General features: G+C 66.0%; 3 protein-coding genes across 6 annotated transcripts; all 3 read left to right on the forward strand.

Annotated features, from left to right (window-relative positions):
- Positions 1 to 860: 860 nt before the first annotated feature.
- SLC6A16 (solute carrier family 6 member 16) lies at positions 861 to 13,967 on the forward strand. Its single transcript, XM_030545052.1, has 12 exons — positions 861 to 927; positions 3,318 to 3,749; positions 4,705 to 4,862; positions 5,294 to 5,420; positions 5,654 to 5,829; positions 6,112 to 6,222; positions 6,570 to 6,811; positions 6,901 to 7,090; positions 8,524 to 8,725; positions 10,447 to 10,606; positions 10,988 to 11,171; positions 11,892 to 13,967. Exons 2-12 carry the CDS (start codon positions 3,560 to 3,562, stop codon positions 12,171 to 12,173), a joined length of 2,022 nt encoding a protein of 673 aa, XP_030400912.1. The 5' UTR covers positions 861 to 927; positions 3,318 to 3,559; the 3' UTR covers positions 12,174 to 13,967.
- Positions 13,968 to 14,799: 832 nt separating this feature from the next.
- Positions 14,800 to 20,875, forward strand: BAX (BCL2 associated X, apoptosis regulator). Of its 3 annotated transcripts, XR_003998103.1 has the most exons (7): positions 14,800 to 14,871; positions 15,332 to 15,380; positions 16,517 to 16,684; positions 17,069 to 17,204; positions 17,471 to 17,575; positions 18,722 to 19,567; positions 19,609 to 20,875. XR_003998103.1 is itself a non-coding variant. In XM_030545061.1 (6 exons), the coding sequence occupies exons 1-6, from the start codon at positions 14,823 to 14,825 to the stop codon at positions 18,821 to 18,823; spliced, it is 609 nt and encodes a 202-aa protein (XP_030400921.1). In that variant the 5' UTR covers positions 14,800 to 14,822; the 3' UTR covers positions 18,824 to 20,875. The 3 variants fall into 3 exon arrangements, 2 of the variants coding, with proteins under 2 accessions (XP_030400921.1, XP_030400922.1); XM_030545061.1 differs by having other exon boundaries at positions 18,722 to 20,875; XM_030545062.1 differs by having other exon boundaries at positions 14,807 to 14,838; positions 18,722 to 20,875.
- Positions 20,876 to 23,066: 2,191 nt separating this feature from the next.
- LOC115641718 (apoptosis regulator BAX-like) lies at positions 23,067 to 27,197 on the forward strand. 2 transcript variants are annotated; one of them, XM_030545063.1, is made up of 6 exons: positions 23,067 to 23,146; positions 23,456 to 23,507; positions 25,918 to 26,088; positions 26,235 to 26,367; positions 26,571 to 26,669; positions 26,907 to 27,197. In XM_030545063.1, exons 1-6 carry the CDS (start codon positions 23,089 to 23,091, stop codon positions 26,940 to 26,942), a joined length of 549 nt encoding a protein of 182 aa, XP_030400923.1. In that variant the 5' UTR covers positions 23,067 to 23,088; the 3' UTR covers positions 26,943 to 27,197. The 2 variants fall into 2 exon arrangements, with proteins under 2 accessions (XP_030400923.1, XP_030400924.1); XM_030545064.1 differs by lacking the exon at positions 26,571 to 26,669.
- Positions 27,198 to 27,279: the final 82 nt, after the last annotated feature.

A 27,279-nucleotide genomic window follows, 5' to 3' on the forward strand; every position in this document is an offset into this window, starting at 1 on the left:
TGGGGGCGTTAGGGAGGAGGTGGTGGGGGGCGCTGGGGGCAGTGGGGGCGCTGGGAGGTGGGAGGGGACGTTAGGGGGGAGGTGGGGCGCGCTGGGGGGAAGGGGCCGTTGGGCGGGAGGGGAAGGTGGGGGGCGCTGGGAGGTGGAAGAGAGCGGGGAGGGGGCGTTAGGGAGGAGGGGCCGTTGGGGGGCAGCGGGGGGAAGGGGCAGGGGAGGTGGGGGGCTCTGGGAGACCCCGTAGCCCCGGGAAGCTCCAACGGCTCCAGTCGCCTCGCGCCTCGATCCCGCCCCGCCAGGTGCCGGTTAGAGCAGCCCGGGGGGTGAGGCGGGGGGCGCGGGGGGGCGGGGCAGCCCGGGGAGAGGGGCGGGGAGCCCGGGGGGGCGGGAAGTCGCGGGGGGGCGGGGCAGCCCGGGGCCCGAGGGGGGCGGGGCAGCCCGGGGGGAGGAGCGGGGGCGGGGCAGCCCGGGGGGTGAGGCGGGGGGCCCGAGGGGGGCGGGGCAGCCCGGGGGGAGGGGAGGGGGCCCGAGGGGGGCGGGGCAGCCGGGAGGGGAGGGGCGGGGGCCCGGGGGGTGAGGCTGGGGCCCGAGGGGGGCGGGGCAGCCCGGGGGGTGAGGCGGAGGCCCGGGGAGTGACGCGGGGGGCCCGGGGGGCGCGGGGGGGCGGGGCAGCCCGGGGGTGAGGCGGGGGGCCGAGGGGCGCGGGGCAGCCCGGGGGGTGAGGCGGAGGCCCGGGGGGTGACGCGGGGGGCCCGGGGGGAGGGGCGGGGGGCGCGGGGGGGCGGGGCAGCCCGGGGGGTGAGGCGGGGGCCCGGGGGGGCGGGGCAGCCCGGGGGGGCGGGGGCGGGTGACACCGCCCGGCCCCGCCCCCCGGCTGATGCAAGGCGCGTGAGCGGCCACGCTGGCCCCGCGCCCCCCGCCCGGCGGCAGGTGGGACCCGGTGGGACCCGCGCGGGGTGGGGGCCGTTGGGGGGGGCCCCTAGGGGTTGGGGCTTCTGGGTACAACGCCCCGAGCTCCCCCCGGGGGGGCTGCTCCGTGGGAGCCCGGACTCCTGGGTTCCCTCCCCGGCTCGGGGGGGCCTGCGGGCGCGGTGCAATTCGCTTCTTTAACTTGTTTCAATATTGTGTGTCCCCCCCGCTCTTCCTGAGACCCTCCTCGGGGGCGTGCGGCTGGCTCGGGGGGGCTGGGGGTGCGGGGACCCGGCGCTGGGGGGCGGCTGGCTCTGGGGTGGGGCGTGGGGGGCTGGGTATCGGGGACCCCTCGCCCGGCTCTGGGGTGCGGCTGGCTCTGGGGGGGCGGAGGGGGCCGGGTATGGGGGACCCGGCGCTGGGGTGCGGCTGGCTCTGGGGGGGCGGAGGGGGCCGGGTATGGGGGACCCGGCGCTGGGGTGCGGCTGGCTCTGGGGGGGCTGGGGGTGCGTGGACCCGGCGCTGGGGGGCGGCTGGCTCTGGGGTGGGGCGTGGGGGGCTGGGTATCGGGGACCCCTCGCCCAGCGCTGGGGTGCGGCTGGCTCTGGGGGGCGCAGGGGCTGGGTATGGGGGACCCGGCTCTGGGGTGCGGCTGGCTCTGGGGTGGGGCGTGGGGGGCTGGGTATCGGGGACCCCTCGCCCGGCTCTGGGGTGCGGCTGGCTCTGGGGGGGCGGAGGGGGCCGGGTATGGGGGACCCGGCGCTGGGGTGCGGATGGCTCGGGGGGGGGGCGGAGGGGCTGGATGTGTGGGGACCCCTCGCCCGTCTCTGGGAGGCGTGGGGGCTGGGGTGCGGCTGGCTCTGGGGGGAGCAGAGGGGGTTGGGTATGGGGGACCCGGCGCTGAGGTGCGGCTGGCTCTGGGGTGGGGGGTGGGGGCCGGATATGGGGGACCTCTCGCCCAGCGCTGGGGTGCGGCTGGCTCTGGGGGGCGCAGGGGCTGGGTATGGGGGACCCGGTGCTGGGGTGTGGCTGGCTCTGGCGGGGCAGAGGGGCTGGGTGTGCGGGGACCCCTCGCCCGGCTCTGGGGTGCGGCTGGCTCTGGGGGCCTAGGGGCTGGGGTGCGGCTGGCTCTGGGGGGAGCAGAGGGGGCCGGATATGGGGGACCTGGCGCTGGGGTGCGGCTGGCTCTGAGGGGAGCAGAGGGGGCCGGGTATGAGGGACCCGGCGCTGGGGTGCGGCTGGCTCTGGAGTGGGGCGTGGGGCTGTTTGAGGCTGAGGTGGGGATGGAGGTGCCTGCTGCACCCCTCGGAGCAGGGAGGGGGCAGTTCAGCGGCTGGGGGCAAGTTGGGCCGAGCTGGGCCGTGATTCCTGACGGAGATCCAAGCATGGGATCCTGGGAGCAGGTGGCATCTCCGCGGGGTGGGGGGAGACCCCGTCCTCCTGTGCCTGGTTTATGGGGCTGGGGGAGGCCTGCAGCAACTGGGACTCCTCAGCTGGGGGCACTGCTGTGAGGAAGCTCGCAGCACGGGGGTCCATGCCCCTCCTCCAGCCCCAAAGCAATTAGACTGCCTTGGCGTTGTGCCCTGTGCGTTTAAAGAGCCCCCTCCCCCCCGGCCAGCCCTTTGCCTGAGGGTTGCGGGGGGAGGGGAGTCCAATTGTGAGCTGCCCCCTAGCTCACCTACACGCTGGAGCGCACCCAGCTCCCCCCCCCCCCCCCCAGCACTGAGACCCTTTGTGAGGCCTGGCAGAGCTGGGGCGTGCGAGTCGGGCACCGGGCATCTCTGTTTGGCGCGACCCCCTGCTGGGACTGGCACTGCCCCCCAGATGGGAGGAGAATCCGTCCCTGGTGCCCTCCCAGGGCAGCAATGGGCCAGGGCGGGTAGTGAGGGGCGGGAGGGCCCCTGTGGATAGTCTGAAGTGCAGGGTGGGTATATGGTCCCTATAGATTTCCAGAGCTTTGGTGGAGGGACTGGGCCAACAAACCCTATAGATTTCCAGAGCCGGGAGGTTCTTTGTGGGGGCCCTATAGATTTTGGACCCTGTAGGTTTCTGGTGCTGGGACCCTGTAGATTTTGGTAATGGGGGTGGCTGGGTGTATGGACCCTATAGGGAGCAGCCGGGGGGGCGCCGACAGGGGCTGGGCCGAGAGCAGCGTCTCCAACGCACTTTGGGCCCTGTCACGTTAACCTAGGGCTGGAGTGGGGCCCGTAGGGGGCGCCCTCCCCTCGCAGGCAGCACTGATCCTATATACCCAGCCCCCGTGCCCCACCCCAGAGGGGCATCTCAGTGCTGGGCAAGGGGTCCCCGTGTACCTAGCCCCTACGCCCCACCCCAGAGGGGCCGCGTCCCAGCACCGCCTGTGTGAAGAGCCCCATTTATCCTGATCAGTCTGTTGGTTTTGTTTCTCGCAGGTTTTCATTTGGGCTCTGGGGGCTGGTGAGTGAGTGTGATTGGCGGGGAGGGAGGGGGGTTTGCACGTGCAGCACACGCGTGTGTGTCTGGTGCCCAAGTGAGGGGCTGGGTTTGGAAGTGCGTGCAGGTGGGCAGTTCCCTGGGGCCAGAGGGAGCTGGTGTGAACGAGTGTGCGAGCGAGTGCTCAGGTGCAGGCTGTTCCCGTGTCAGTGTGCGTGGCCCCAGCCCTCTCCCACCCGCCATGGACAAGGTGAAGCCGGAGGAGGAGGGGACGAGCCCCAGGGAGCTCTGCCTGGGGGGGCTGGTGGAGGAGCCCCCCGCCCGGCCGGCCTGGAGTAGCAAGGCTGAATACATCCTGGCGCAGGTCGGCTTCTCCGTGGGGCTCGGCAACATCTGGCGCTTCCCCTATCTGTGCCACCAGAACGGGGGAGGTGAGTGGGGGGGTGCGGAGGGGGCTGGGTTAACAAGGGGAGGTCATGGGATTGGGGGACAGGGCGGAGGAGAGGCTCTTAAGGCTTATGGGGGGGTGCTGGGGGATTGGGGGCAGGAACAGGGCTGGATTAACCTTTTGTGGGTCCAGGCCTCCCTGTGCTTCCAGCGTGCCCCTTCCCCTCAGGGGTGGGCCCATGCCATGCCACATCCCCCCTGCTCAACACTGGACAGCCCCCCTGAACCCACTATGCCCAGTGCCCCCCTAGACCCTGCCACAAATGCACAGCGCCTTGCACGCCAGCACCTTGCCCAGCGCCCTCCTGCCCACAGCCCCACCACAACTGCCCAGAACCCCCCCACTCCCTAGTGCCCCAACCCATAGAGATCTGCCCCACCCCCTCACAGCCTAGCACCTGCCCCAGGCCCTCCAAAGACCCACCCACTCCCAGCCCCACTCACCGGCCCTGCTGGGAGGCGACTGTGTCTGCTGGACTTAGCCGGCAGCATGCTGGGGTCAGAATCTCTCTGGGCCTGCCCCACCCGGGCTCCCTCAGGACCCACTTACCTGGAGGACACCCCACTTACTGTCCCCGTCCCCCCCCAGACCTGGCTGAGACTGGCCGGGTGGTGGGAAGCAGAGACTTCCCAGAGCCGGAGGTACCCTGGGGTCCGGCTGGGGGGTGAGAGCAGTGGGTGGGGTCAGGGGTGGAGACGAGCCCCAGTGGCTGGCTGAGAGGAATAAGTGGTGGGCAGGATTGGGGGAGCCAGCGGGGTCTCGGGGCGCAGGGCGAGCAGAGCAGGATTGGGGCCCCTCTGAGCATGGGCCCAGCTCCATGGCACAGGTTGATGGGGTGAGGGCCTGGGGTCTCCAGGACTGTGTCTCCGGGGGGGAGGTTGGGGTCTCTGTGGGTGGCTCCAGACTTGTAAACCCCTCCTGCCATCGCCCCCCTGCAGGAGCCTTCATCCTCCTCTACCTCCTGATCCTCCTGGTGGTGGGGATCCCCCTCTTCTTCCTGGAGCTGGCGGCCGGGCAGAGCATCCGCCAGGGCAGCATCGGGGTCTGGCAGCACTTCAGCCCCCGCCTGGTTGGCATCGGCTTCGCGAGCTGCGTGGTGAGTGCGGGGGGCACTGCTGCAGGGAAGCTTGCAGCACCAGCAGGAGAATTCCTGCTGGTTTCTATTCTCGTTTGCCTGCCCCTGCCCCACCCCTGGGGGGCCTGGCCCAGTGCTGGGAAAGGGGTCCCCATGTCCCTGTCACTTGTCCCGCTGTGGTGGGGGGACGGTCTCTCAGCAGCGGGCGAGGGGTCCCCATGTCCCCACCCCCAGGGGCCCATCTCAGCAGCGGGCGAGGGGTCCCCGTGTCCCCGCCCCCAGGGGCCCATCTCAGCACCGGGCGAGGGGTCCCCATGCCCCCACCCCAGGGACCCATCCTTGCACCAGGCAATGTGTCCCTGTGTCTCTGACACAGCCCCAGGGGGCCCGTCCTGGCACCGAGCGAGGTGTCCCCGGGTCCCCAGCCGGGCTCACCCCTGTCTCCGTGCCAGGTCTGCGGGTTTGTTTCTCTCTATTACAACGTGATCATTGCCTGGAGCCTCTTCTACCTCGGCAACTCCTTGCGTGCCACCCTGCCCTGGGCCAGCTGCCCCCTCCGCGCCAACCGCAGCCAGCCAGGTAGGTGCTACAGCCCCTGCCTGCCGCTGGGGGGCGCCACCTTCCCTCCAGCCCCTGGCCCAGGCTCAGGCCCCATTTTGATCCGGCTACAGATGGGGGGCGGGGGAGGGAAGGGGGGCGCTGCCTGGTTCCAACCCGGCTGGGCTGGAACCGGGTTGGGGGGTGGTGCTGCCTGGTTCCGACCCGGCTGGGCTGCGGGGCGGTTCTGACCCAGCTGGGCTCTGTGTTGGCAGAACCCGAATGTGCCCAGAGCTCTCCCACCACCTACTACTGGTACCGGGAGGCGCTGGACGTAAGCGAGTCGATCGGCGCCGGCGGGGGTGTGAACCTGGCCCTGGCCGGCTGCCTGCTGGGCGCCTGGGCCCTGGTCTGCGGTGCCCTCATCCGGGGCATCAAGTCCTCGGGCAAGGTGAGCACAGCACTCCCCCCCGGCTCCCTCAGGCCCACTGTCCCCCATCTCCCCCTGGCTCCCTGCTGCCCTCCCACTGCTCCTCCTCCCATCACCCCGCTGCCACCCTCCCTATTACTTCCCTCCCCGTCTGTCTGGGGTGGGCAGGAGGTCAGGCCCAGATGTTCGGGGGGGCACATAATCTCCCCCCTGTGTGTGGGAGGATTCGGGGGTGGGGCAAGCTGGGGAGGCTGTTGGGGCACAGGGTGAGAGCCCCCCCTCACTGCCCCCTGCCCCCCCCAGGTGCTGTATTTCAGCTCCCTCTTCCCCTATGTGGTGCTGCTCTGCTTCCTGGTGCGGGGGCTGCTGCTGGACGGGGCGGCTGACGGCATCCGCATCATGTTCACCCCCCAGGTGAGAGCGGGGATGGGCCCTCCTGGACGGATCGGGTCCCCGCCCTGGCCAAATCCCCCGGCCTGGGTCCCAGCCCCCTCATCCCTGGCCTGATCTCTCCCCCTACCCCCCCAACACCTCCGGCTGGATCCCCCTGGCACAAGTGCCGGCCTCCCCGGGCTAGATCAGGTCCCCCCTGGCTGGAATCCCCCGGCTAGAGCGCCAGCCCCTGTCCCCAGTTGGATCGAGCTCTCCCTGGGGCTGGAGTGCTGGGATCAGCCCCCCACTCTCCCTGGGGCTGGAGTGCTGGGACCCCCACCCAGGGCTCCGGGTACCCATCCCTGTGGCTCACGCTTGGCTGCCCGCAGCTGGCGGTCTGGGGCGACATGCAGGTCTGGCGCCAGGCAGCCACCCAGGTCTTCTTCTCGCTGGGGCTGGGCTTCGGGAGCGTCATCGCCTACTCCAGCTACAACCCGCGGCACAACGACTGTCACGCCGATGGGCTGCTAGTGGCCACCATCAACTTCCTCACCTCGCTGCTGGCCACGCTGGTCGTCTTCGCCGTGCTGGGCTTCCGGGCCACCGCCATCGCCAGGGCCTGCGTGGCAAGGTGAGTCGTGCCCCCTCTCCCGTGCTCAGCCCCCGCCCGCCCGCACCGGGCTCGCGCTGACCCAGCCTCTCCCCTCCGTCCGCCCCCAGGAATGTGGAGGTGCTGACCCAGCTGCTGGGGACTGGAGCCCTGCCCACCCTGGAGCTGCCCACCCTGGACCCGGCGGCATTGTCCCCCCCCCAGTACAGCGCTTGGTACCACAGGCTGCTCCCCGAGCTGGGCATCACGCTGCAGGGACATGGTGTCACCGACTGCCGGCTGGAGGACGAGATGAACAAGGTGCCTGGGGACGGGGGAGGGTCCCCGTGTCTCCCGCGCCCCAACCTGGGAGGGGGCCCCGTGTCCCCAGCCCTTGTCCCCTGACCTGGGAGAACAGCACAATAAAGACAATGCATTTCAAGGCAGACTGTCGCAAGCTCCGGGAGCTGGTAGGTAAAATCCCATGGGAAGCAACTCGCAGGGGAAAAACAATTGAAGACAGTGGCACTTTTTCCAGGAGACATTCTTAAGGACACAAGAGCCAACTATCCCCCCGAACTGGAAAGACAGGAAGTCTGGCAAGAGACCCCCCCCGGCTTAACCCAGAGATTGTCCATGATCTAAAACTCAAAAGAGAGTCCTACAAAAAGTGGAAACTCGGCCAGATTACAAAGGATGAATGTAAACAAATAACACACGTGTGTAGGGGCAACATTGGACAGGCAGAGGCACAAACCGAGATCAGACTAGCTAGAGACATAACGGGTAATGAGAACATTCTACAAACACATTAGAAGCAAGAGGAGGCCCAAGGACAGGGTGGGCCCACGACTCAACGAGGGGTGAAAGACAATAACCGAAAACGTGGAAATGGCCGAGGTGCTTAATGACTTCAACGTTTCGGTTTTCACCGAGAAGCTTGGTGGCGACTGGACGTCTAAAGTAGCGCGTGCCGGAGAACGTGAGGTAGGATCAGAGCCTGAAATAGGGAAAGAACAAGTCAAAAATAACTTAGACAAGTTAGAGATCTTCAGATCACCAGGGCCTGGTGAAGTGCATCCTAGGATACTCAGGGAGCTGGCTGAGGAGATATCAGAGCCATTAGTGTCTGTCTCTGATAAATCATGGAAGACGGGAGACGTTCCCGGAGACTGGGAAAGACTGAAAAAACAGGGTTGTGAAGAGAAGCCCGAGAGGGGATGGGAGAACAGTTTGCAAGTACAGAAAAGGTTGTTATAAGGAGGAGGGAGAAGATTGTTCTCGTTAACGTCTGAGGATTGGACAAGAAGCAACGGGCTTAAATTGCAGCAAGGGAGGATTAGGTTGGACATTAAGAGAAACGTCCTGACTGTCGGGGTGGTGAAGCTCTGGAATAAATTGCCGAGGGAGGTGGTGAAATCTCCATTGTTGGGGATTGTTAAGAGCAGGTTGGACAAACCCATCAGGGACCGTCTAGATAATACTTAGTCCTTCCATGAGGGCAGGGGACTGGACTAGACGACCTCTCGAGGTCCCTTCCAGTCTTAAAATTCTATATACTTAGCCCCATGCCCCTCCCCATGGGGGCCGCATCCCTGCACCGGGTGGGGTGTCCCTGTGTACCCTGCACCCTGACCCAAGGGGGCCCACGTACCAAGCTCTGGCACCCCACGCCAGAGGAGCTGCATCATAGCAGTGGGTGAGGGGTCTCTGTGTACCCACCACCTGACCCAGTCTCCATCTCTCCCCTGCAGGGCGTGGAGGGCACCGGCCTGGCCTTCATCACCTTCACAGAGGCCATGACCCTGTTCCCGGCCTCCCCCTTCTGGTCCGTCCTCTTCTTCCTCATGCTGCTGAACCTGGGGCTGAGCACCATGCTGGGCAACATGCAGGGCATCCTCACCCCCCTGCTGGACCGCTACCCCCTCCTGCAGCGCCGCGCCACCCTCTTCACCGGTATGGCGGGGGCGGGGCCAAGGCGAGGGGATCACGGGGGGGTAGGAAGTGGGGAACCTGCATGACTGTGCACATGAATGGGGGAAGATTTCTGGAATGCCAGGCTCTGCCCCCCCAGTGCTGCAGGGGGGATGTGGGGTTCCCAGGCCATCTCTGCCCTAGAGCTGCTAGTTGTCTGGTTTTCACTGCCGATCAGACCATTAATAACCCGGGCAGCGGGGTTAAGGCTCACTCCCTGCGGCTCCCAGGAGCGGCCACCAGATCTCTGCAGCCCTAAGGTGCCCGGGCGGTCAGTGCCAGCTCCGCGTATGGCTCCTGTCCCCTGTCCTGGTTCCGCGGCTCCCATTGGCCAGGAATCACAACGGGAACTGGGAGCTATGGGAGTAACGCCTGTGGACACAGGTGCGGGGCAGCACGAGGAGCCTCCCTGGCCACCCGAGCACTCAGGGGCTGCAGGGACCTGATGGCCGGGAGCCGTGGTAAGTGCTGACAGGACCCCTGCCCCAGCCCGGAGCCCCCTTCTTCACCCCAAACCCTGTGACAGGTTCAGTCACAGAGACCCCCTTAGGACTGTCACCTCACGTGCTAGAGTTACCTCTGAGCCTGTTTTCCCTGTCAGCTTGGGACTTCAGAACCCTGCCTTATTGAGCCAGACGCGCTGGCCTGCTGCAACCCAGACCCAGGGTCTGAACCACGTTCCCAGAGCGGCAGACTGAGCCGAAAACAGCTTAGCAGGTTACCTGACTCCAGCTCCCAGTGGGATCCAAACCCCAAATAAATGTGTTTACCCTGTGTAAAGCTTATACAGGGTAAACTCATATATTGTCCACCCTCTGTAACACCGATAGAGAGAGATGCACAGCTGCTTGCTCCACCAGGTATTAATCACTTACCCTGGGTCAATTTAATAAGCAAAAGTGATTTTATTAAGTTAGTTGGCCTGGTTGCTGGGAGCCATCTAAGATCCCAAACCACCATTAATGAATGGCCCCCACTTTGCATAATTACAGGAGGTCCTCAGAGTTAATTTCATCTTTCTAGCTTCAGATACAAGAGTGACGCATTCATACAAATAGGACGACCACACTCGTAACCTTTGTAATGGTGCCTTCCAAGAGACCTTTTGCACGAAGCATGTTCCAGTTCCATTATATTCACACTCCTAAGCATATTTCCGTAAAACCTTATGGATTGGAATGTCACAAACCCCTGCCCCAGCCCGGAGCCCCTCCCAGAGCCTGCACCCCCCCCCCGCACCCCAACCCCGTGCCCCAGCCTGGAGACGCCTCCTTCACCCCAAACCCCTCATCTCCAGCCAGAGCCCTCCCCACCCCCCTGCCCCAGGTATGTGGGAGTCCAAGGCGCTCTCTCTCCCCCAGTGCTGTGGGGGGACGTGGGGGTCCTAGGCTCTCCTCCCCTTCCCCAGTGCTGTGCTGTAGGGGTCCCAGGCTCTCTCTCCTTCCCCACCAGTGCTGTGCTGTGGGGGTCCCAGGCTCTCTCTCCTTCCCCCCCAGTGCTGTGCTGTGGGGGATGTGGGGGTCCCAGGCTCTCTCTACCCACCCCAGTGCTGTGCTATGGGGGGATGTGGGGGGTCTCAGGCTCGCTCCCCCCCAGTGCTGTGCTGTGGGGGGATGTGGGGGTCCAAGGCTCTCTCTACCCACCCCAGTGCTGTGCTGTGGGGGATGTGGGGGTCCCAGGCTCTCTCTCTCTCTCTCCCCTAGTGCTGTGCTGCGCCAGCGGGTTCCTGCTGGGGCTGATGTTTGTGCAGCGCTCAGGCAGCTACTTCGTCTCCATGTTCGACGACTACTCAGCCACCCTGCCCCTGGTGGCTGTTGTGGCCTGTGAGGCCGTGTCCGTGGCCTGGGTCTACGGGGCGGACAGGTATCTGCCCCCCTTTCCCCCCCGGGGTCTTTTCCCTCCCCTGCCACCCCTCCCCCTCAGAGTACCCCCCCCCTGGGCCTGGACCTGCCCCACAGCTCCCCCCCCTGGGGTTCTTTCCCTCCCTGCCTGGCCCCCTGCCCCTCCGTCTCAGGGTCCCTCCCCTCCCCCCTGGGGCCTAACTCTAAGGGGTGCACAGGTGCCCCCCCCCAAGGCCCTGCCTCCCATTCCCCTGGACCTCTGGTCCCCACTGGGTCAACCCCATAACCCCTCCACCCCCCAGGCCTCTGCCCTCCCCCCTGTGGCCTGGCTGCATGGGGTGGGGCTGGGGCTGCGGAGCCCCAGGCTCTCCCCACCCCCACGGCTGACCCCTGCCCCCTGCAGGTTCCTGGTGGAGGTGGAGACCATGCTGGGCTGGCAGCCCTGGCGGATGGGCTGGCGGCCCTGGCGGCTCTATGGCTACATGTGGCGTTACGGCAGCCTGCTGGCCATGCTGGGGTTGCTGCTGGCCAGCCTGGGACAGATCTTCCGCAGCCCCCCCACCTACCAGGCCTGGGACCAGGTGCAGGTGAGATCCCCTGTGGGCGTGGAGCCGGGGCAGAGGGGCCCATGGTTGGGGCAGGGCGGGGAGCCAGGACACCGGGGCAGATGGGCCAGTGGGTCGGGGCTGGCTGGGGGTCATGGGTGGAAGGGTCCGCAGGTCGGGGCTGGACGGGGAGCTGGATCGGAGGGGCCTGTGAGGCTGCGCAGGGAGCCGGGGTGGAAGGACCTGCCGGTTGAGGCTGGGCGGGGAGCCGGGGCAGAGGGGCCTGTGGGTTGGGTCCAGGTGGGGAGCTGGGATGCTGGGGCGGGGAGCTGGATCGGAGGGGCCTGCAGGGCTGTGCGGGGAGCCAGGGTGGAGGGACCCGCTGGTCAGGTCTGGGTGGAGAGCCGGGACCTCGGAGGAGATGGGCCCGCGGGTTGGGGCTGGCCGGGGTCCCGGAGGAGTGGGCCCGCTGGTCAGGTCCAGGTGGGGGGCCGGGGCGGAGGGGCCCGCGGGTCGAGTTGGGTCCGGGCGGGGAGCCGGGACCCCGGAGGAGATGGGCCCGCGGGTTGGGGCTGGCCGGGGTCCCGGAGGAGTGGGCCCGCTGGTCGGGTCCAGGTGGGGGGCCGGGGCGGAGGGGCCCGCGGGTCGAGTTGGGTCCGGGCGGGGAGCCGGGACCCCGGAGGAGAGGGGCCCGCGGGTCGGGGAGCCGGGACGCTGGGGTAGATGGGCCCTGGCAGGTTTGACCCTCGATCTCTCTCGCAGGCGGAGGAGACGCGGGTGCCGTACCCGCCCTGGGCTCTGGCCATGCTGATCCTGCTCATCGTTGTGGCCACCCTGCCCATCCCCGCGCTCTACGTCCGGCAGCTGGTGAGGGAGAGGCAGGCGCGGCGCCGCCAGCAGGGGGCGCCCCCCAGCGCGCAGCCGGAGGAGGAGGAGGAGGTGGAGAGCCCGGCTGACCCCGAGTGCTTGGCCAATGGGTACCTGCCCGTCCACACCGAGGAGCCCCCCCGGGCCGGGGCCTCCCTACAGGGGGGGCCAAACTAATGGGGGGATACGAGGGGGTAGAGGTCAAAGGTCATTGGAGGGGAGCATCTGTGACCCCTCCCCTTGGGTGGGGCTGGCCCCCTGCCCAGGGCGGGCACTGGGCTTGGTTAGTGGACCTGGGCAAGAGCCAAGGATTCCTACTGGTGGCTCGAAAGAAAGCGCCTTCTCTGATTGGTGGAGGGAGAAGAGCTGCTCACTTGGTGCCTGGAGCCAAAGGACCAATAAGAGAAGGAAGAACAAAGCAACCCCCGATTGGTGGACCTATGCGGCAGGGTGGCCTCTGATTGGTGGAGTAAAACACTGTGCGCTCTGATTGGTGGACTGAGGAGGCAGTGAGGGGGAGACCAACCTGCAGTGCAGGGTCCCCCCACCCCCTTCTCTCTACTTTACACTGGGGGTGGCCATCTTGTTCCCGTGGCGTTGCCTAGGGGCGGCCATCTTGTCTTCCTCCCAAGGCCGCTCGTGCCCTGCTGAGGCCTTCTTAGAAACGTGGTGCTAACTAAGCCCTCTCCTGTCGGGGCCGGAGCCACCAGCCCCCCCCCCGTGCCAAGCCTGGCCTAGCCGGGCCCCACACAAGTGCCTGAGCCTCTGGGGTAGACGGGGGCCTCCACTGGCAAGATATGGGGCCAGATTTCGTTGTTGGGGGCCAGGCCATTGACAGCCACAGCCCGAGGCCCCCCAATGCTGCCGCCCGCCTCGCCAATGACGGTTGATGGGCAGACGGGGTACGGGGTGGGGCGTCTGCCCCGTAGCGTGTGTGTGGAAATCGGGTACGAGTGGGGCAAGTCTAGGGTAGACTCGACCCACGTGGTACAGGAGGCCTGGTGAGACCAGCTGCTGTTGACACCAGTTGCTGCAACGACGTGGAGGGGAAAGCCCAGCCCAGTGTGGCTCCAGCTGCTGGGTTGGGCTGAGGGCAGCTACTGTCTATATCAGTGGTAGAAACAGTGACATGGGGGAGCAGGGGCTGCCTGGCCCTGCTGGGTCTTTCTCCCGCACTGCGCTGAACTCGGAGGGGTGGCAGTCGGACACCTGGGGCCTCTTTTTAAAGGGAAAGTTGCCACGATGCTGCTGGTCCTGGCATGTTTTGATGGGCTGGGGGATGGGTCTTATTTCCCTCCTGCTAACGGGGGGAGGCGTCACCCCATAGGATCCAGGGCTAAGAACACAGAGGCTGAGCTCCTACAGAATTAATGTATTGTCATCTAGCCATTCCCTATCCATCCCTCACTCCATATGTCATCCAAACCTCATCTATCCACCCCCATGGCTCCATTCCCCTCTCCCCCTGCCCCAAGGTGCCTCCTTAGCTCTCCTGGGCTCAGCCCCTCTCTGCGTCTAACCCACCGGCCCTGGAACAAGAAGATTCTGTCTGACAGACACTACCAGAGTCACCCAACAGCCACAATGGTACGTACGGGAGGGGGTTGGGCCAGGCCTCTGGATTCCTGGGTTCAGTTCTGGCCACTGGCTCCCCTGCCTTGCTGGGCCTCAGTTTTCCCCCTCTGTAAAATGGGGGTTGTTCCTCCTTGGTCTGTTTAGATTACAGATACCTCAGAGCAGGGGGATTTTGCTGGGGTACTAAGCAGTGGGGGCAGGTGGGTTGGTATCTGGAAATCTCTTGCCCACTGTGGGAACTCTTGCTGGCCCACAGGTGCCAGGGGTGGGCTGGAATTCCCTGGGGGCTGAGGAACCACAGCCCCTCAGCAGGTGCGCGTGGGAGGGTGTGTTATTGACTGTATTGTTTTCATAGTGTTATTCTTGCCTGAAGAATAAAGGTGTTTCATTCATGCCGAGCAGGGTGGTGATTGCGAGCCCGCGGGGAGTGACCAGAGGGTGGGCGCTGGCCTGCTCTGCCAGCCTGGGCACCAGGGAGCTGCAGGTGATGGCGGAGGAGCCACGTGTGGCACTCTGACTAGGTCGGGGGGGGAGATGTGGGTGCAGCAGCTCTGCCCCGGTACCCCTGGGGCCGAGGTGCTAGCTGCTCCCTGGCGATACGCCATGGCATGCAGGTGGCACCAGCTGTGCAGCCCCGGCACCCCGCAGTGGCACCGCTCCGTCGTGCCAGCAGGGCAATGGAAGGGGCTGACGCCTGCGGCTGAGGCTCTTGTCTGCAATGCCTCAGTGTGGCCCCGAGCCGGGCGGGTCTCGTCCATGGGGCGGCCCCGAGCCGGGCGGGCCTCGTTCACGGGGCTCATGGGGCAGGGGATGTGTGGGCTGCGGGAGGGGCACAGAAGGGAGCAGGTCAGAGGGAGGGTCATAAAGGGGTCAGAAGGTCAGGTCTGGGTCAGAGGTCATGGTAATGGGGGCAGGGTTAGTGGTCACATGGGATGGCACAGGGAAGGTCACAGGGGTTTGGGGGGTCAGAGGTCATGGAGAGGGTCACATATAATGGTTTGGGGCCGGGGGGGGGTGTCACAGAGGGACCACGTGAATGGCGGGGCCGTAGGGGTCAGAGGTGACATTCCTCCACTCATCTCTGTCCCTTTAAGCCCATATGTGACGTCACTTCCGAGTAACCTTCCGCCCGCGTGACGCGGAGAATACGTCACCGCCCCCAATCGATGCACGTGACTTCGGCTCCTCCCCCTCCCGCCTGCCCGCGCGGGTCACGTGAGCCCGGCGGGCTCTGGTCACTTGGGGGCGGCCATGGCGGCAGCTCCGGGTGGGGAGAGCGAGAGCGGCCGGGGGGGCGGCGGTGAGCGGGGCTCGGACGCCTGGGGCCCCTGCCGGGCGGGGGCTTGGAGCTCGGACGCCTGGGTCCCCTCCAGGGTGGGGGTGGGGAGGGAGCTCGGACGCCTGGGTCCCCTGGCGGGCGGGGGCTTGGAGCTCGGAGCTCGGACGCCTGGGTCCCCTGCCGGGCGGGGGTGGGGAGGGAGCTCGGACGCCTGGGTCCCCTCCAGGGTGGGGGTGGGGCGGGGCTCAGACGCCTGGGTCCCCTGCCGGGCGGGGGCTTGGAGCTCGGACGCCTGGGTCCCCTCCAGGGTGGGGGTGGGGCTGGGGCGAGAGCCCGGACGCCTGGGTCCCCTCCGGGGTGGGGGTGGGGGTGGGGCTGGGGCGGGAGCCCGGACGCCTGGGTCCCCTCCAGGGTGGGGGTGGGGCGGGAGCCCTTCTGTTCCCCTGTGACGGGGGCTCCGGTCCCGGGTCTCTCTGTGCAGGGGCCACGTCGGATCAAATCCTGCAGACGGGAGCGGTTCTGTTGCAGGGGTGAGCGGGGCGTGTCGTGGGGCTGGGGGTTCAGGTATGGGGCTGTGTCGAGGGGGAACAGGGCTGTGTCGAGGGGCTGGGGGTTCAGGTATGGGGCTGTGTCGTGGGGCTGGGGGTTCAGGTATGGGGCTGTGTCGTGGGGCTGGGGGTTCAGGTATGGGGCTGTGTCGAGGGGGAACAGGGCTGTGTCGTGGGGCTGGGGGTTCAGGTATGGGGCTGTGTCGTGGGGCTGGGGGTTCAGGTATGGGGCTGTGTCGTGGGGCTGGGGGTTCAGGTATGGGGCTGTGTCGAGGGGGAACAGGGCTGTGTCGTGGGGCTGGGGGTTCAGGTATGGGGCTGTGTCGTGGGGCTGGGGGTTCAGGTATGGGGCTGTGTCGAGGGGGCACAGGGCTGTGTCGTGGGGCTGGGGGTTCAGGTATGGGGCTGTGTCAAGGGGGAACAGGGCTGTGTCGTGGGGCTGGGGGTTCAGGTATGGGGCTGTGTCGAGGGGGAACAGGGCTGTGTTGGGCGGCTGGGGGTTCAGGTATGGGGCTGTGTCGTGGGGCTGGGGGTTCAGGTATGGGGCTGTGTCGAGGGGGAACAGGGCTGTGTCGTGGGGCTGGGGGTTCAGGTATGGGGCTGTGTCGAGGGGGAACAGGGCTGTGTTGGGCGGCTGGGGGTTCAGGTACGGGGCTGTGTCGAGGGGGAACAGGGCTGTGTCATGGGGCTGGGGGTTCAGGTACGGGGCTGTGTCGTGGGGGCACAGGGCTGTGTCGTGGGGCTGGGGGTTCAGGTATGGGGCTGTGTCAAGGGGCTGGGGGTTCAGGTATGGGGCTGTGTCGTGGGGCTGGGGGTTCAGGTACGGGGCTGTGTCATGGGGGCACAGGGCTGTGTCGTGGGGCTGGGGGTTCAGGTATGGGGCTGTGTCGAGGGGGAACAGGGCTGTGTTGGGCGGCTGGGGGTTCAGGTATGGGGCTGTGTCAAGGGGCTGGGGGTTCAGGTATGGGGCTGTGTCGAGGGGGCACAGGGCTGTGTTGGGCGGCTGGGGGTTCAGGTATGGGGCTGTGTCGCGGGGGACAGAGCCCTGTCGCGGGGCTGGGGGTTGGGGGCTGCGTCTCGGCCCCTGGCGCCCCGCTGACCCTGTCCCCCCATGGCAGGTTCATCCGGGACCGGGTCCAGCGCTGTGGGGACTCCCAGGCTGTGGAGCTGAGCCGGGCAGAGCTGGGGGGGCCGGAGCCCCCCCTCTGCGATGAGAACACCAAGCGGCTCAGCGAGTGCCTGCGGCGGATCGGGGACGAGCTCGATAGCAACGCCGAGCTGCAGAGGTGGGGACCACCCCCCCATCTCGCCCCCTACCCCATCTGGTGCCAGGGGGCTCTACGGCCTCAGGCAGCCCCAGCAGAGCCCCCCTCCCCTCCAGACTCCTGGGTCCGTCTCTCTGCCCTGGGCAGGCTCCAGCCTTGCCTGTCTGCCTGCCCCAGCTCCGTTGGGTCCCCCTGCTCCATCACCCCCAGACAAGTCTCGACCCTCCCTGACTGCAGCTGCCCCCCTTCCCCATTAACCCTTCCCCACGTGGGGAAACTGAGGCAGGCGGTCGGACCTTTTCGTCCCCTCTTCCTCTGGGGCGGCAGGATTGTCCCCCTCATGCCGACAGTCAGTGGGATCTGTTCCTCCCACCCGGCCTGGCTCTAACCCTCTATCCCCCGCAGTATGATTGACCGAGTGGGGGCCCACGCCCCCAAGGAAGTCTTCTTCCGCGTGGCCGCCGAGATGTTCTCCGACGGGACCTTCAACTGGGGCCGGGTCGTGGCGCTTTTCTACTTCGCCTGCAAACTGGTGCTCAAGGTGGGGCAGCTGGGAGACCCCACCCCTTCCTCCCCCCAAGCTGTGAAACCCCTACCCCCCCCCTGCAGCCCTCTGCTTCCCCTCCCCCCCACCCCCAGCCCTTTTCCTCTCCCCTCCCCCGGCTCGGAGACCCCTGCCCTTCCTCCCCCCAGCTGTGAAACCCCTGCCCCCTGTAAAGCCCCTGGCTGCCCCTCCCCTCCTGAATGCTCCCCACCCCCAACTGGTTCACCAGCCGCCCTGACCCTCCTGTCCCCTTCTTCCCCCAGGCTCTGTGCACCAAGGTCCCCGAGCTGGTACGGACCATCGTGGGCTGGACGTTGGAGTACCTCCGGGATCATGTGCTGGCCTGGATCCAGGCCCAGGGAGGATGGGTGAGTCCAGCCAGCGCCCGCCCTCCCTCCATCCCCCGTTACCCACCAGGCTGCAAGCGAATGAGGCACTGTCCTAATTTGCATAGCTAGCGAAGGTACCTGAGTCGTTTGTGTGACTGGGTGCCACTTCCAAAGCCAGTGGGTTGTAATAGTTAGATTCACCGAACCGGTAACGAAACGGCTTCTAGCAACTGAAAACCAGATTCAGTTACCACCGATCTCAGGTTCTCCCAGCCCCAAGGAATCATTCGTGCCCCCCGCCCCCGTCAGCCTGTGTCCCGGACCGTCCCCGAACCCCTGCTGCCGGCCCATCCTCCACTTCTAACGGGGGTTCAGGAACCATGAACCTTCGGGCGGGTTCCCGGCAGGGCGGGGACAGGCTGCCAGCTCGCGGCGTCTCTCCAGGGACATGCAGGGGCTGGGCAGTGCCTAGCTCCGTATCTCAAAACGCTCCTCGTGCCTGGAAATCCGTGGGCCGGAGAATCAGTGACATGCTGGAGACGTCTCCGGGGTCTTTTATGTCCTCGGCTACGGGCCCGAACCCAGCCCCGAGCATGGAAAGTCACCGGCCAGGCTGGAGTCCGGGTCACAGGGCCCTGATGTGTTTTGCTGATGGCCGAGAAGGGCTGGCTGGAGAGCTGACTCGTGCTGGGCTGGCGGGGGTGGAGGTAAACTGCCCTGTGGGTGTGTCCCCCCCCCCGAAACAAACCCAGCCGGGATACCAACACAGAGCCAACGTGTCCAGTGACAGTCTCGAGCCCCACTCCTTCCCACCCCACTCCCCTGCAAGGGCCAGGGAGAGAACCCAGGAGTCCTGGCTCCTAGTGTCTTCTCCCTGCCCGCCTGCTCTTACTACTAGACACCACTCTCCTCCCACAGCTGGGGAGAGAACCCAGGAGTTCTAGCCCCCAGGCCCCCTACTCCTTCCCACCCCACCACCACTAGACCCCACTTCCCTGCAAGGTCCAGGGAGAGAACCCAGGAGTCCTGGCTCCCAGCCCAGTTCCAGGCACACTAGATTCTGCTGCCTCCCAGCGATCCCAAACCCGTTGTGTGGCACTGGCCCCATCCCAGAGCCAGCCACATGTCAGCCTCATTCGTACGACAGTTCAATGGTGCACTTTGCTCCCCCCTCCCCGCCCCCAGGACGGCCTCCTCTCCTACTTCGGCACACCTACCTGGCAGACCATCACCATCTTCGCCGCCGGCGTGCTCACCGCCTCCCTCACCATCTGGAAGATGTCATAGGGCGGGGTTGGGGTGTGCTCCGCGGCACCCCACATCTGGTCGGACTGCGCTGGGCTCCCTGGGGGCTGGCTCCCCTCGTCCAGCCTCGCTCCCTCCCCAATTCTCGGTGCCTTGTGCTCAACTCGGAACAAACCTCTCGGGACCCCGCGCTGCGCCTCCCGGATGGGGACCGACGTTGAGGGACACGGCCGCTCCGTGGGGCGGGACGCCCGCCTGCATCTGGGCAGAGACTTGAGAGGCCTTGAGCCCCACCCAGGGCTGGTCAGCGTTTAACTTCCTGATGGGCTGGCTGCCCGCGGGGAATCCTGAGCCGAGGTCGTGGGGGCCAGGGCCGGTTCTGGGGGCCAAACTCGGGCCAAGGTCATAGGGGGCCAGAGCTAGTTCCAGCACTGGGGGCCAAACTTGGACCAAGGTCGCAGGGGCCAGAAGCGGTTTGGGGGGCTGAACTCGGGCCGAGGTCGCAGGGGGCCAGAGCCAGTTCCAGCACCGGAGGCCGAACTCGGGCCAAGGTCGCAGGGGCCAGAGCCAGGTCCAGGGGCTGAACTCGGGCTGAGGTCAGGGGGGCCAGAGCCGGGTCTGGGGGGGTGAACTCGGGCCAAAGTTGTGGGGGCCAGAGCCGGGTCTGGGGGGGGGTGAACTCGAGCCGAGGTCGGGGGGGCGAGAGCCGGTTCTGGCACCGGGGGCTGAACTCGGGCCGAGGTCATGAGGGCCGGAAACAGTTCCAGGGGCCGAACTCAGGCCGAGGTTGGGGTGATCCGGAGCCGGTTCCGGCACTGGGGGCCGAGGTTGGGGTGTTCCGGAGCCGGTTCCGGCACTGGGGGCCGAGGTCGGGGGGATCTGGAGCCGGTTCCGGCACTGGGGGCCGAGGTCGGGGGGATCTGGAGCCGGTTCCGGCACCGGGGGCCGAGGTCGGGGGGATCCGGAGTCGGTTCCTGCACCGGGGGCTGAACTCGGGCCGGCATCTGGGGCTGATTCCCCCGCCGAGATCCATTCTGTGGGGAGCTGAGTGGGGCGGGCTCAGGCCTGGCTGCCTGTGACCTGTCAGATTCACTTTCCTTCCCTGAAGCACCCATCAGGGGGCCCCCCCCTCTTCCGAGTTCCCCCTCTGCTGCCAGCGCCCCAGGTGGGTGGGTGCAGCCCCCTGCTGATCATCTGCTCAGCTCCCCCCAGCACCTCCCTGGGGATTTCCAGGGCCCCCCCCCTGAGGTGCCTGTGTCCAGGGTACCCCAGTGCCAGGTGCCTCTGTCCTCCCCCCCCTCCCAGTGCTGTGCACAGCGCCTCCCCCGAGCATAAAATCCAGTGGCCCCCTCCATCCAGCATGGCCTTAGGGCCCCCCTCAAAGCCCTGCTGGGGGGCTGTTTTGGGGGATGCCCCCGTAGCAGGGAAATCCTTGTACAGAGCACTCACAACAGTACTGTAGTGGGGGAGGGGACTGGCCCCCATCTTCCCCCCTCCCCTACCGTTACCTACCCCCCGGCTTCTAGTGGGAGGCGGAGGCGGGAGGGACAGGTCCCCCCACCCCCAACGCTTTTGTACTGTAATTAACTTAATACTGTTTGTAAAGCGATGTGTGTTCTCAGGAATGGGGGCTGACCCCCTTCCCTAGCAGCCGTGGCCCCCCCTTCACCCCGCTGTAAACTCTGGGTAGGGGTGACAGTGGGCGGCTCCCAGATTTACCCCGAATGTCCCTCTGCAGCTACCAGTTGGGGCCAGGGGTTGCCAGGAACTTGGGGGGGGGGTGCTGCTCCCAGCTGTGATGGGGGAGCAGAGCAACGATTCCTGGGTTAGCACCCCCTCTCCCCCAAAAGGCTGGTTTGGGGTTGGGAGGATGAGAGGGGAGCAGCTGGTGAGATCTCCCCCCCGCCCCCCACTGGGGGCTCTTAGCACATCTGGAGCTCCCCCCTGGCACCCACCCACAGGCTGGGATCTCCGCTGCAACCGGCCCTTTGAACCTGGGGGGCAGATGCCCCAGAGCCAGGAGCATCCCTGGGGGGCTTGGGGCAGATGCATGTGCTGATGAACTGTGGGTGGGGAGTGGGACTTGAAATGAGTGGGGAGTGTGTGATGTCACAGGTGGGGTGGGGCTGATAGGAAGGGATTGATGTCATGGAGTTGGGGGTTGGGTGTATGATGTCACAGGTGGGTGGGGCTGATAGGAAGGGATTGATGATGTCATGGAGTTGGGGGTTGGGTGTATGATGTCACAGGTGGGGTGGGGCTGATAGGAAGGGATTGATGTCATGGAGTTGGGGGTTGGGTGTATGATGTCACAGGTGGGTGGGGCTGATAGGAAGGGATTGATGTCATGGAGTTCGGGGTTGGGTGTATGATGTCACAGGTGGATGGGGCTAATAGGAAGGGAGTGATGATGTCATGGGGTTGGGGGAAACATAATTTCAATCTCTTCTCATTCTGATCCCTATTCCGTGTCCCCCCCAGCGTACCTCACCCCCCATCTCCACTGGGGACCCCCCATGCTGCCCCCCCCATGCACTGACTTTTTGCCAAGAGGTAGCCATGTACTGTGCCTGGGGTGCCCCCCCCCCAGCTAGTGGTTGCACTCCTTGGATCAAAACAGGGGGGTCAGCCGGGGGAGGGGTCTGGAGTGAACAGAGATCCCCCCCCACGGGACCTCGGCTGCCGGTGCCTCTGGACTCGGATTTTTTTATTTCTTTTGTATTTACTGAGTGATCGTCACCCCCCCCATCCATCCGTCGTGGCCCCCCCCCCCCCATCTTGCCCCTGACCAGGTCTCTGTATTTAAGATTCGTCCTTTGTAATTTTTTCTACCGGGGCTGTTTTGATACCAGGGTGAGAGGTTGTGTGCAAAATACAGAAAATAAACTCTGAGGACAGAACTTGTTGGGTCTTATGTGGGGGGTGGGGAACAGGACAGGTGCTGCAAGCTTCCCTCTGGCAGTGCCCTTTGGTGCTGCGAGCTTCCCCCTGGCAGTGCTCCCAGCTGGTGGAGCTGAGGGGTGCATGGGCCAGAACCTCCCGTCCTTTCTGTTCTCAGACCCATGAGTCCCCCCCTGCCTTGGGTCACACTCAGGGGTCCATCAATGGGGCAGGGAGCCTCCTTCAGGGGAAGTTCCCCACCTGCCCCCTAGGGCTGGAGGCGGCATTTTGGCCCCTGGGCAAGCAGGTAGCGGGTAGTTCCGCAGGCCCCTCGGGGCTGGCTCACAGCTGGAGCCCAGCCCCACAGTGCAAAGTGTGGGTTAACCCCACAGCTGCTGCATGACACTAGTGCCAGTCAGCCCCATCTGGATTGGGGCCCCTATCAGCCCCCTCCCAGGGCAGGGAGAGAACCCAGGAGACCTGGCTCCCAGCCCCCCCTGCTCTAATCCACTGATGCCCAGATGAGGTACCCTCCCCTCCAGTTAACCTTTCAAAGACCTTTGTGATTGTAGCCCCTTGCACGAAGGCGCTGCACGATTTGCACACGTGATTCTGCAGCCAAACCCGGCACCCCAGGGGCCTAGATTGGGGGGATCCCATGTGTGGAAGACCCCCATCCTCCCTGTGCTTTGTTCACCAATCAGGCCTACACCCCAGTTTGGGTTCACTGGTTTCTGGGCCCAGACTTGTTTCCTGGGCGTGGTGTGAACACATCGTTGGATTCGAGTTTCACTTCACTTCCCAAATCAACCAGCACAATCCAGGCGTGGCCCAACTGGAGCGGCCTGGGCTGATGGAGGTCGCACCGAACACACACTGGGGCAGTCGTGACCCAGAGCACGAGGACACGTTCACAACTGCACGATGCACAGTTCACAAGCTCCCACTTGGCGCCGATCCTGGCGACACCCCGGCCCCCGTGTATCACCCGCTGGGGCCTGGCCACACGGTTCTGGGCCCCACCTCTGTCTCTGGCCCCCGGCCGTGCAGGGGGCTGGTGAAAAACAAAAACTTTGGCTGCTCGGTTTTTCTGTCTGTCGCTCATGACAACCCCCTTCCTCCCCCCCCCCCAGCCCAGGCTGTCACCTGTCCCTAAATCCCCCTCCCCTCCTAGAACTGGGGAGAGAACCCAGGAGTCCTGACTCCCAGCTCCCCCCCCCATCCCCCACACCCCTCCCTGGGGCAAGGAGAGAACCCAGGAGTCCTGGGCCTGGCTCCCAGCCCCACCCTGGTCTAACCCCTCCCCGACCAGGGCAGAGAACCCAGGAGTCCTGGCTCCTTACCGGGGGCAGGACACGTGTAAATGGGCGGGATGCGGATCCTGCCTTGCAGCGTCCGGCGGGGCGGGGTCCCGGGGCAGCAGCGGGATGGAGACGCACCAGGCCGGGGGGCGGTCGGTTGCCCCTGCTCGCCCATCCCCCACCGGTAGGAGTCTCCCCCCCCCGGGGGGGGGTCAGCTTTGACTTTCGTTTCACGCGGGGAGGTCCGAAAACCGGAGGGAGGCCCCGGACTCCTGGGTTCTCTCCCTGGCGTGGGCAGGGCTGGGAGTCCGGACGCCTGGGTTCTATCCCTGGCTCGCGTGGGAGGGGGCTCTAGTGGGGGAGGGGCTGGGAGCCCGGACGCCTGGGTTCTATCCCCGGCTCACGTGGGAGGGGGCTCTAGTGGGGGAGGGGCTGGGACCCCGGACGCCTGGGTTCTGAGCAGGGAGCCCCATGAATTTTCTCTCCCTTTGAGGTGCCGAGAGCATTTCCTGCATCAAGCAAATTGGAGCGTCCCTGCTCCGGGGGTAAGTGGGGGACCCCCCCTGGAAACGGGGTCCCTGGAACTCCGACCCCTCTCCTCCCGTATGCCCCTCCCCCTGCATCTTTCTTCTGCCCCCCGCCAACCACTACAATCCCGTGCCCTGCGCCCTCTTCCCAGGGAGAGTCCCTGTGACCCTCTCACCTGCACCCCGGCTTTCCCCTGCACCCGCAAATCCTCACCCTCCACAGACCCCCCCCACCAGTGCCCCCTCCGCCTAGAGTCTCACCTGCACCCCGGCTTTCCCCTGCACCCGCAAATCCTCACCCTCCACAGCCCCACCCCTATCAGTGCCCCCTCCCCCTAGAGTCTCACCTGCACCCCGGCTTTCCCCTGCACCCCCAAATCCTCACCCTCCACAGGCCCCACCCCTATCAGTGCCCCCTCCCCCTAGAGTCTCACCTGCACCCTGGCTTTCCCCTGCACCCGCAAATCCTCACCTTCCACAGACCTCTCCCCCACCAGTGCCCCCTCCCCCTAGAGTCTCTCACCTGCACCCTGGCTTTCCCCTGCACCCCCAAATCCTCACCCTCCACAGACCCCTCCTCCACCAGTATCTCCTCCCCCTAGAATCTCTCACCTGCACCCCGGCTTTCCCCTGCACCCCCAAATCTTCACCCTTCACGGGCACCTCCCCCACTAGCACCCCTCCCCCAAGAGTCTCTCACCTGCACCCCAGCTTTCCCCTGCACCCCCAAGTCCTCACCCTCCACAGGCCCCTCCCCTACCAGTGCCCCTCCCCCGGAGTCTCTCACCTGCACCCTGGCTTCCCCCTGCACCCCCAAATCCTTACCCTCCACTGGCCCATCCCCCACCAACACCCCCGTGCCCATTCCCCCACCTGTGCCCCCTCCCCCACCAGTGCCCACTGCGCCCCATGACGATGCCGCCCGTGGGAGCCAGCTGAGGTCGCTCACTCGGGGTGAACTGCGAACAGGACGGGGCTGAGAAACCCCGAACGCTGGGGGATCTGCCAATACTCAGGTTCACCAACCAGCCTCCGGTTCACCTCCCCGGTTCCCCAGCAACCCAAACCACACGGTTCCCTCCCTCGAGGTGCCCGGCCGCAGGCCTCGCTCCAGACGGGACGGTGCTGCCTGGACATCTCACCCGCTGCGGGAAAAGGTTCTTCTGATCCCAAAGGCCCCGCCGCCCCCGGGTCAATACAAAGCTCGGACCTTGTCCCGATGCCCGATTCTAGCCAAGCCTCTTCACCAAACCACCATTTCCCCCCAGAGAAGCGAGCGCGTTGGTTGGGCGATCGCTGGCTGGACTCGAATTCAGTTCTCGAGGTTCGGGGCGGAGCAGAGAGGAGCTCGGAGTGGCCAAAAGCCCTTCTAGAAATAGTCCAGCGGTCACAGTCCAGGGTCCGTATTCGGGGTGACGCCGGGCAGTGACTGGGGATCTCAATCCCGACGGCTCTTGAAACCCAAAGCGGATCTGGGACGAAGGAGGGTCGTGTCCTGGGTTTTTATACGTTTCCAGCAGCGTTTTGGCCTGAGAAAACAAGCAGCTCAACTCTCCTCCCAAACATCCTGGCACTTAGCCCAGGGGGGTTTACCCATTACCCAGCTCAGACGCCGGTTTCCGCGGCCTTCCATAATAGGAGTTCCCTCAAGTGTCTCCCGAAAGACGAAGCCTCCGTGTTTTGAATCCCAGCTATGGCAATGGACAAGCCTTGTTTGCTGACACCCCAAGGCCCGATTCCCCCCGCTGCCCCTCCAGTTCCCCGCTGCCCCCATACCCCGATTCCCCCCTTCTGCCCCCCGTGCCCTGATTCCCCCCGTGCCCTGATTCCCCCCGCTGCCCTCCCTGTGCCCCGATTCCTCCCTGCTGCCCTCCCTGTGCCCTGATTTCCCCCCCCACTGCCCTCCCTGTGCCCCGCTGCCCTCCCTGTGCCCTGATTTCCCCCCCCACTGCCCTCCCTGTGCCCTGCTGCCCTCCCTGTGCCCTGATTTCCCCTCCACTGCCCTCCCTGTGCCCCGCTGCCTCCCTGTGCCCCGATTCCCCCCTGCTGCCCTCCCTGTGCCCCGCTGCCCTCCGTGCCCCGATTCCCCCCTGCTGCCCTCCCTGTGCCCTGCTGCCCTCCCTGTGCCCCGATTCCCCCCTGTGCCCTGATTCCCCCCTGCTGCCCTCCCTGTGCCCTGATTCCCTCGTGCCCCGATTCCCCCCCACACACACTCTTTCCGGCCCTGTCACCTTCCCATGAGATGATATATCACACTCGTAACGTCCCAGCCCCTCCCCCGGTGTCTCCCTCCTGCACCCCCACCTCCCCCCAGTGTTTCCCAGATCCCACCCCCTGAGCCCCTCCCTCCGACAGGCCCCTCGCTCTCCAGCACCCTCCCTTGCCTGCCCCCCAGCCCAGTAACCTGCCCCTGCCGGTTCCATTCCAGGTTCGTCTGGTCCCTGCTCCAACAGCAGGGCTCCGGGTCCCCCCCCGCCCGGTCGGTCACCATGGAGGAGCTGGGGGGCCAGGACACCCCTGACGGGCCCCGGGTTACCTCCCTGCGTGAGACTCTGCACCGGATATGGGGGAGCATGAGCCAGAACCCCGAGATCGACAGGTGAGGAGACCCCGACATGCAGGCCCCCCCCACCAAGTCCAGATGGTGCTCCTCACTCCCAACCCGCAGCCCCCCCCTGCACCGGCCCTGCCGGTGCCCCTCACTCCCGACCCGCAGCCCCTCACTGATGCCCCCTCTCCCTGCAGCCTGGTGCAGTGCATGGCGGGGCAGCCCCCCCTGCCGGCGCTGGCTGCGGTCTCGGAGGAGGTGTTTCGTGACGGCATCAACTGGGGCAGAGTCGTCGTCTTCTTCTACTTCACCTACAGGGTCATTGCTCAGGTAACATGGGGGGTGGGGGTGGCTGTGCCTGGTGCCCGCACGCCTGGGTTCTCTCCCAGCTCTGGGAGGGGAGTGGGGTCTAGTGGTTAGAGCAGGGGGGGCTGGGAGCCAGGACTCCTGGGTTCCCTCCCCAGATGGGGGTGGGGGCTGGGATCTCAGCTGGCTGCTCACCCCCTCCCCTCCCCCCACAATCTCTCCCCCAGGCTCTGGGCAGGTCTGACTGTCTCCGGTCCCTGATCGACTGGGCCCTAAACTTCCTGTGGGAGCGAGTCGCCCCCTGGATCCAGCACCAGGGGGGCTGGGTGAGTGCGGAGACCCCTCCCCCATCCTCCCTGGGACCCCTCCCCCACCCCAGAGATTCCCCCCCATTCTGGGACCCCTTCCCCACCCTGCAGGGAGCCCCTTCCGCCACCCACAGGCGAAGCCCACTGCCCCCCTGGCAGTCCTTCCCCCATCTGCCCCCCCTCCCTCATGGGGGTGTCTCTGGGTGGGGGAGGGTCGCATATGTCTGCCACTAACCTCCCTCCTCTATTTGCTAGGACTCCATCTTCAGTTACCTCACCTCCTCTGCCTAGGGGGGGGCACAGACCCCCCCCCGGACGGCATCAGCAGCTGGACAGAGCAGCCCCCCCTCTGCAGCAGAGACCCCACTGGGTGGATGGTGGGGGGAATTACCTGCAGAAGCAAAGGCAGGAGGAGGCGGCTGGGGGGGGGGGCGTGTGAGCATCTCCCCACCCCGCAAAAAAAAAGAGAAAATCACAAATGAAAAAGGACAAATAATCAGGGCTGCCAATGAATCACGATTAACGCGAAACAAATTAACTCGATTTAAAAAAAACTCAGTCGCGCCAAATCATCGTTTTAACGCCGCTGTTCACCCGGAGCAGGACCCGTTCAAACGGGTGATCGATA

Source organism: Gopherus evgoodei, unplaced genomic scaffold, assembly GCF_007399415.2.
Source record: "Gopherus evgoodei ecotype Sinaloan lineage unplaced genomic scaffold, rGopEvg1_v1.p scaffold_35_arrow_ctg1, whole genome shotgun sequence".
NCBI lineage: Eukaryota > Metazoa > Chordata > Testudines > Testudinidae > Gopherus > Gopherus evgoodei.

What these genes read in the sequence shown, in the direction of transcription:
- SLC6A16 (XM_030545052.1), top strand. Translation starts at nt 3,560, where the DNA reads ATGGACAAGGTGAAGCCGGAGGAGGAGGGGACGAGCCCCAGGGAGCTC. An exon ending in GCATCATGTTCACCCCCCAG is followed by an intron (nt 6,223 to 6,569) that starts GTGAGAGCGGGG and finishes GGCTGCCCGCAG; the next exon opens with CTGGCGGTCTGGGGCGACAT. An exon ending in GCCAGGGCCTGCGTGGCAAG is followed by an intron (nt 6,812 to 6,900) that starts GTGAGTCGTGCC and finishes GTCCGCCCCCAG; the next exon opens with GAATGTGGAGGTGCTGACCC.
- BAX (XM_030545061.1), top strand. Translation starts at nt 14,823, where the DNA reads ATGGCGGCAGCTCCGGGTGGGGAGAGCGAGAGCGGCCGGGGGGGCGGC. An exon ending in GAGCGGCCGGGGGGGCGGCG is followed by an intron (nt 14,872 to 15,331) that starts GTGAGCGGGGCT and finishes CTCTCTGTGCAG; the next exon opens with GGGCCACGTCGGATCAAATC. An exon ending in CCTGCAAACTGGTGCTCAAG is followed by an intron (nt 17,205 to 17,470) that starts GTGGGGCAGCTG and finishes TTCTTCCCCCAG; the next exon opens with GCTCTGTGCACCAAGGTCCC.
- LOC115641718 (XM_030545063.1), top strand. Translation starts at nt 23,089, where the DNA reads ATGGAGACGCACCAGGCCGGGGGGCGGTCGGTTGCCCCTGCTCGCCCA. An exon ending in TGCTCGCCCATCCCCCACCG is followed by an intron (nt 23,147 to 23,455) that starts GTAGGAGTCTCC and finishes TCTCCCTTTGAG; the next exon opens with GTGCCGAGAGCATTTCCTGC. An exon ending in CAGAACCCCGAGATCGACAG is followed by an intron (nt 26,089 to 26,234) that starts GTGAGGAGACCC and finishes CTCTCCCTGCAG; the next exon opens with CCTGGTGCAGTGCATGGCGG.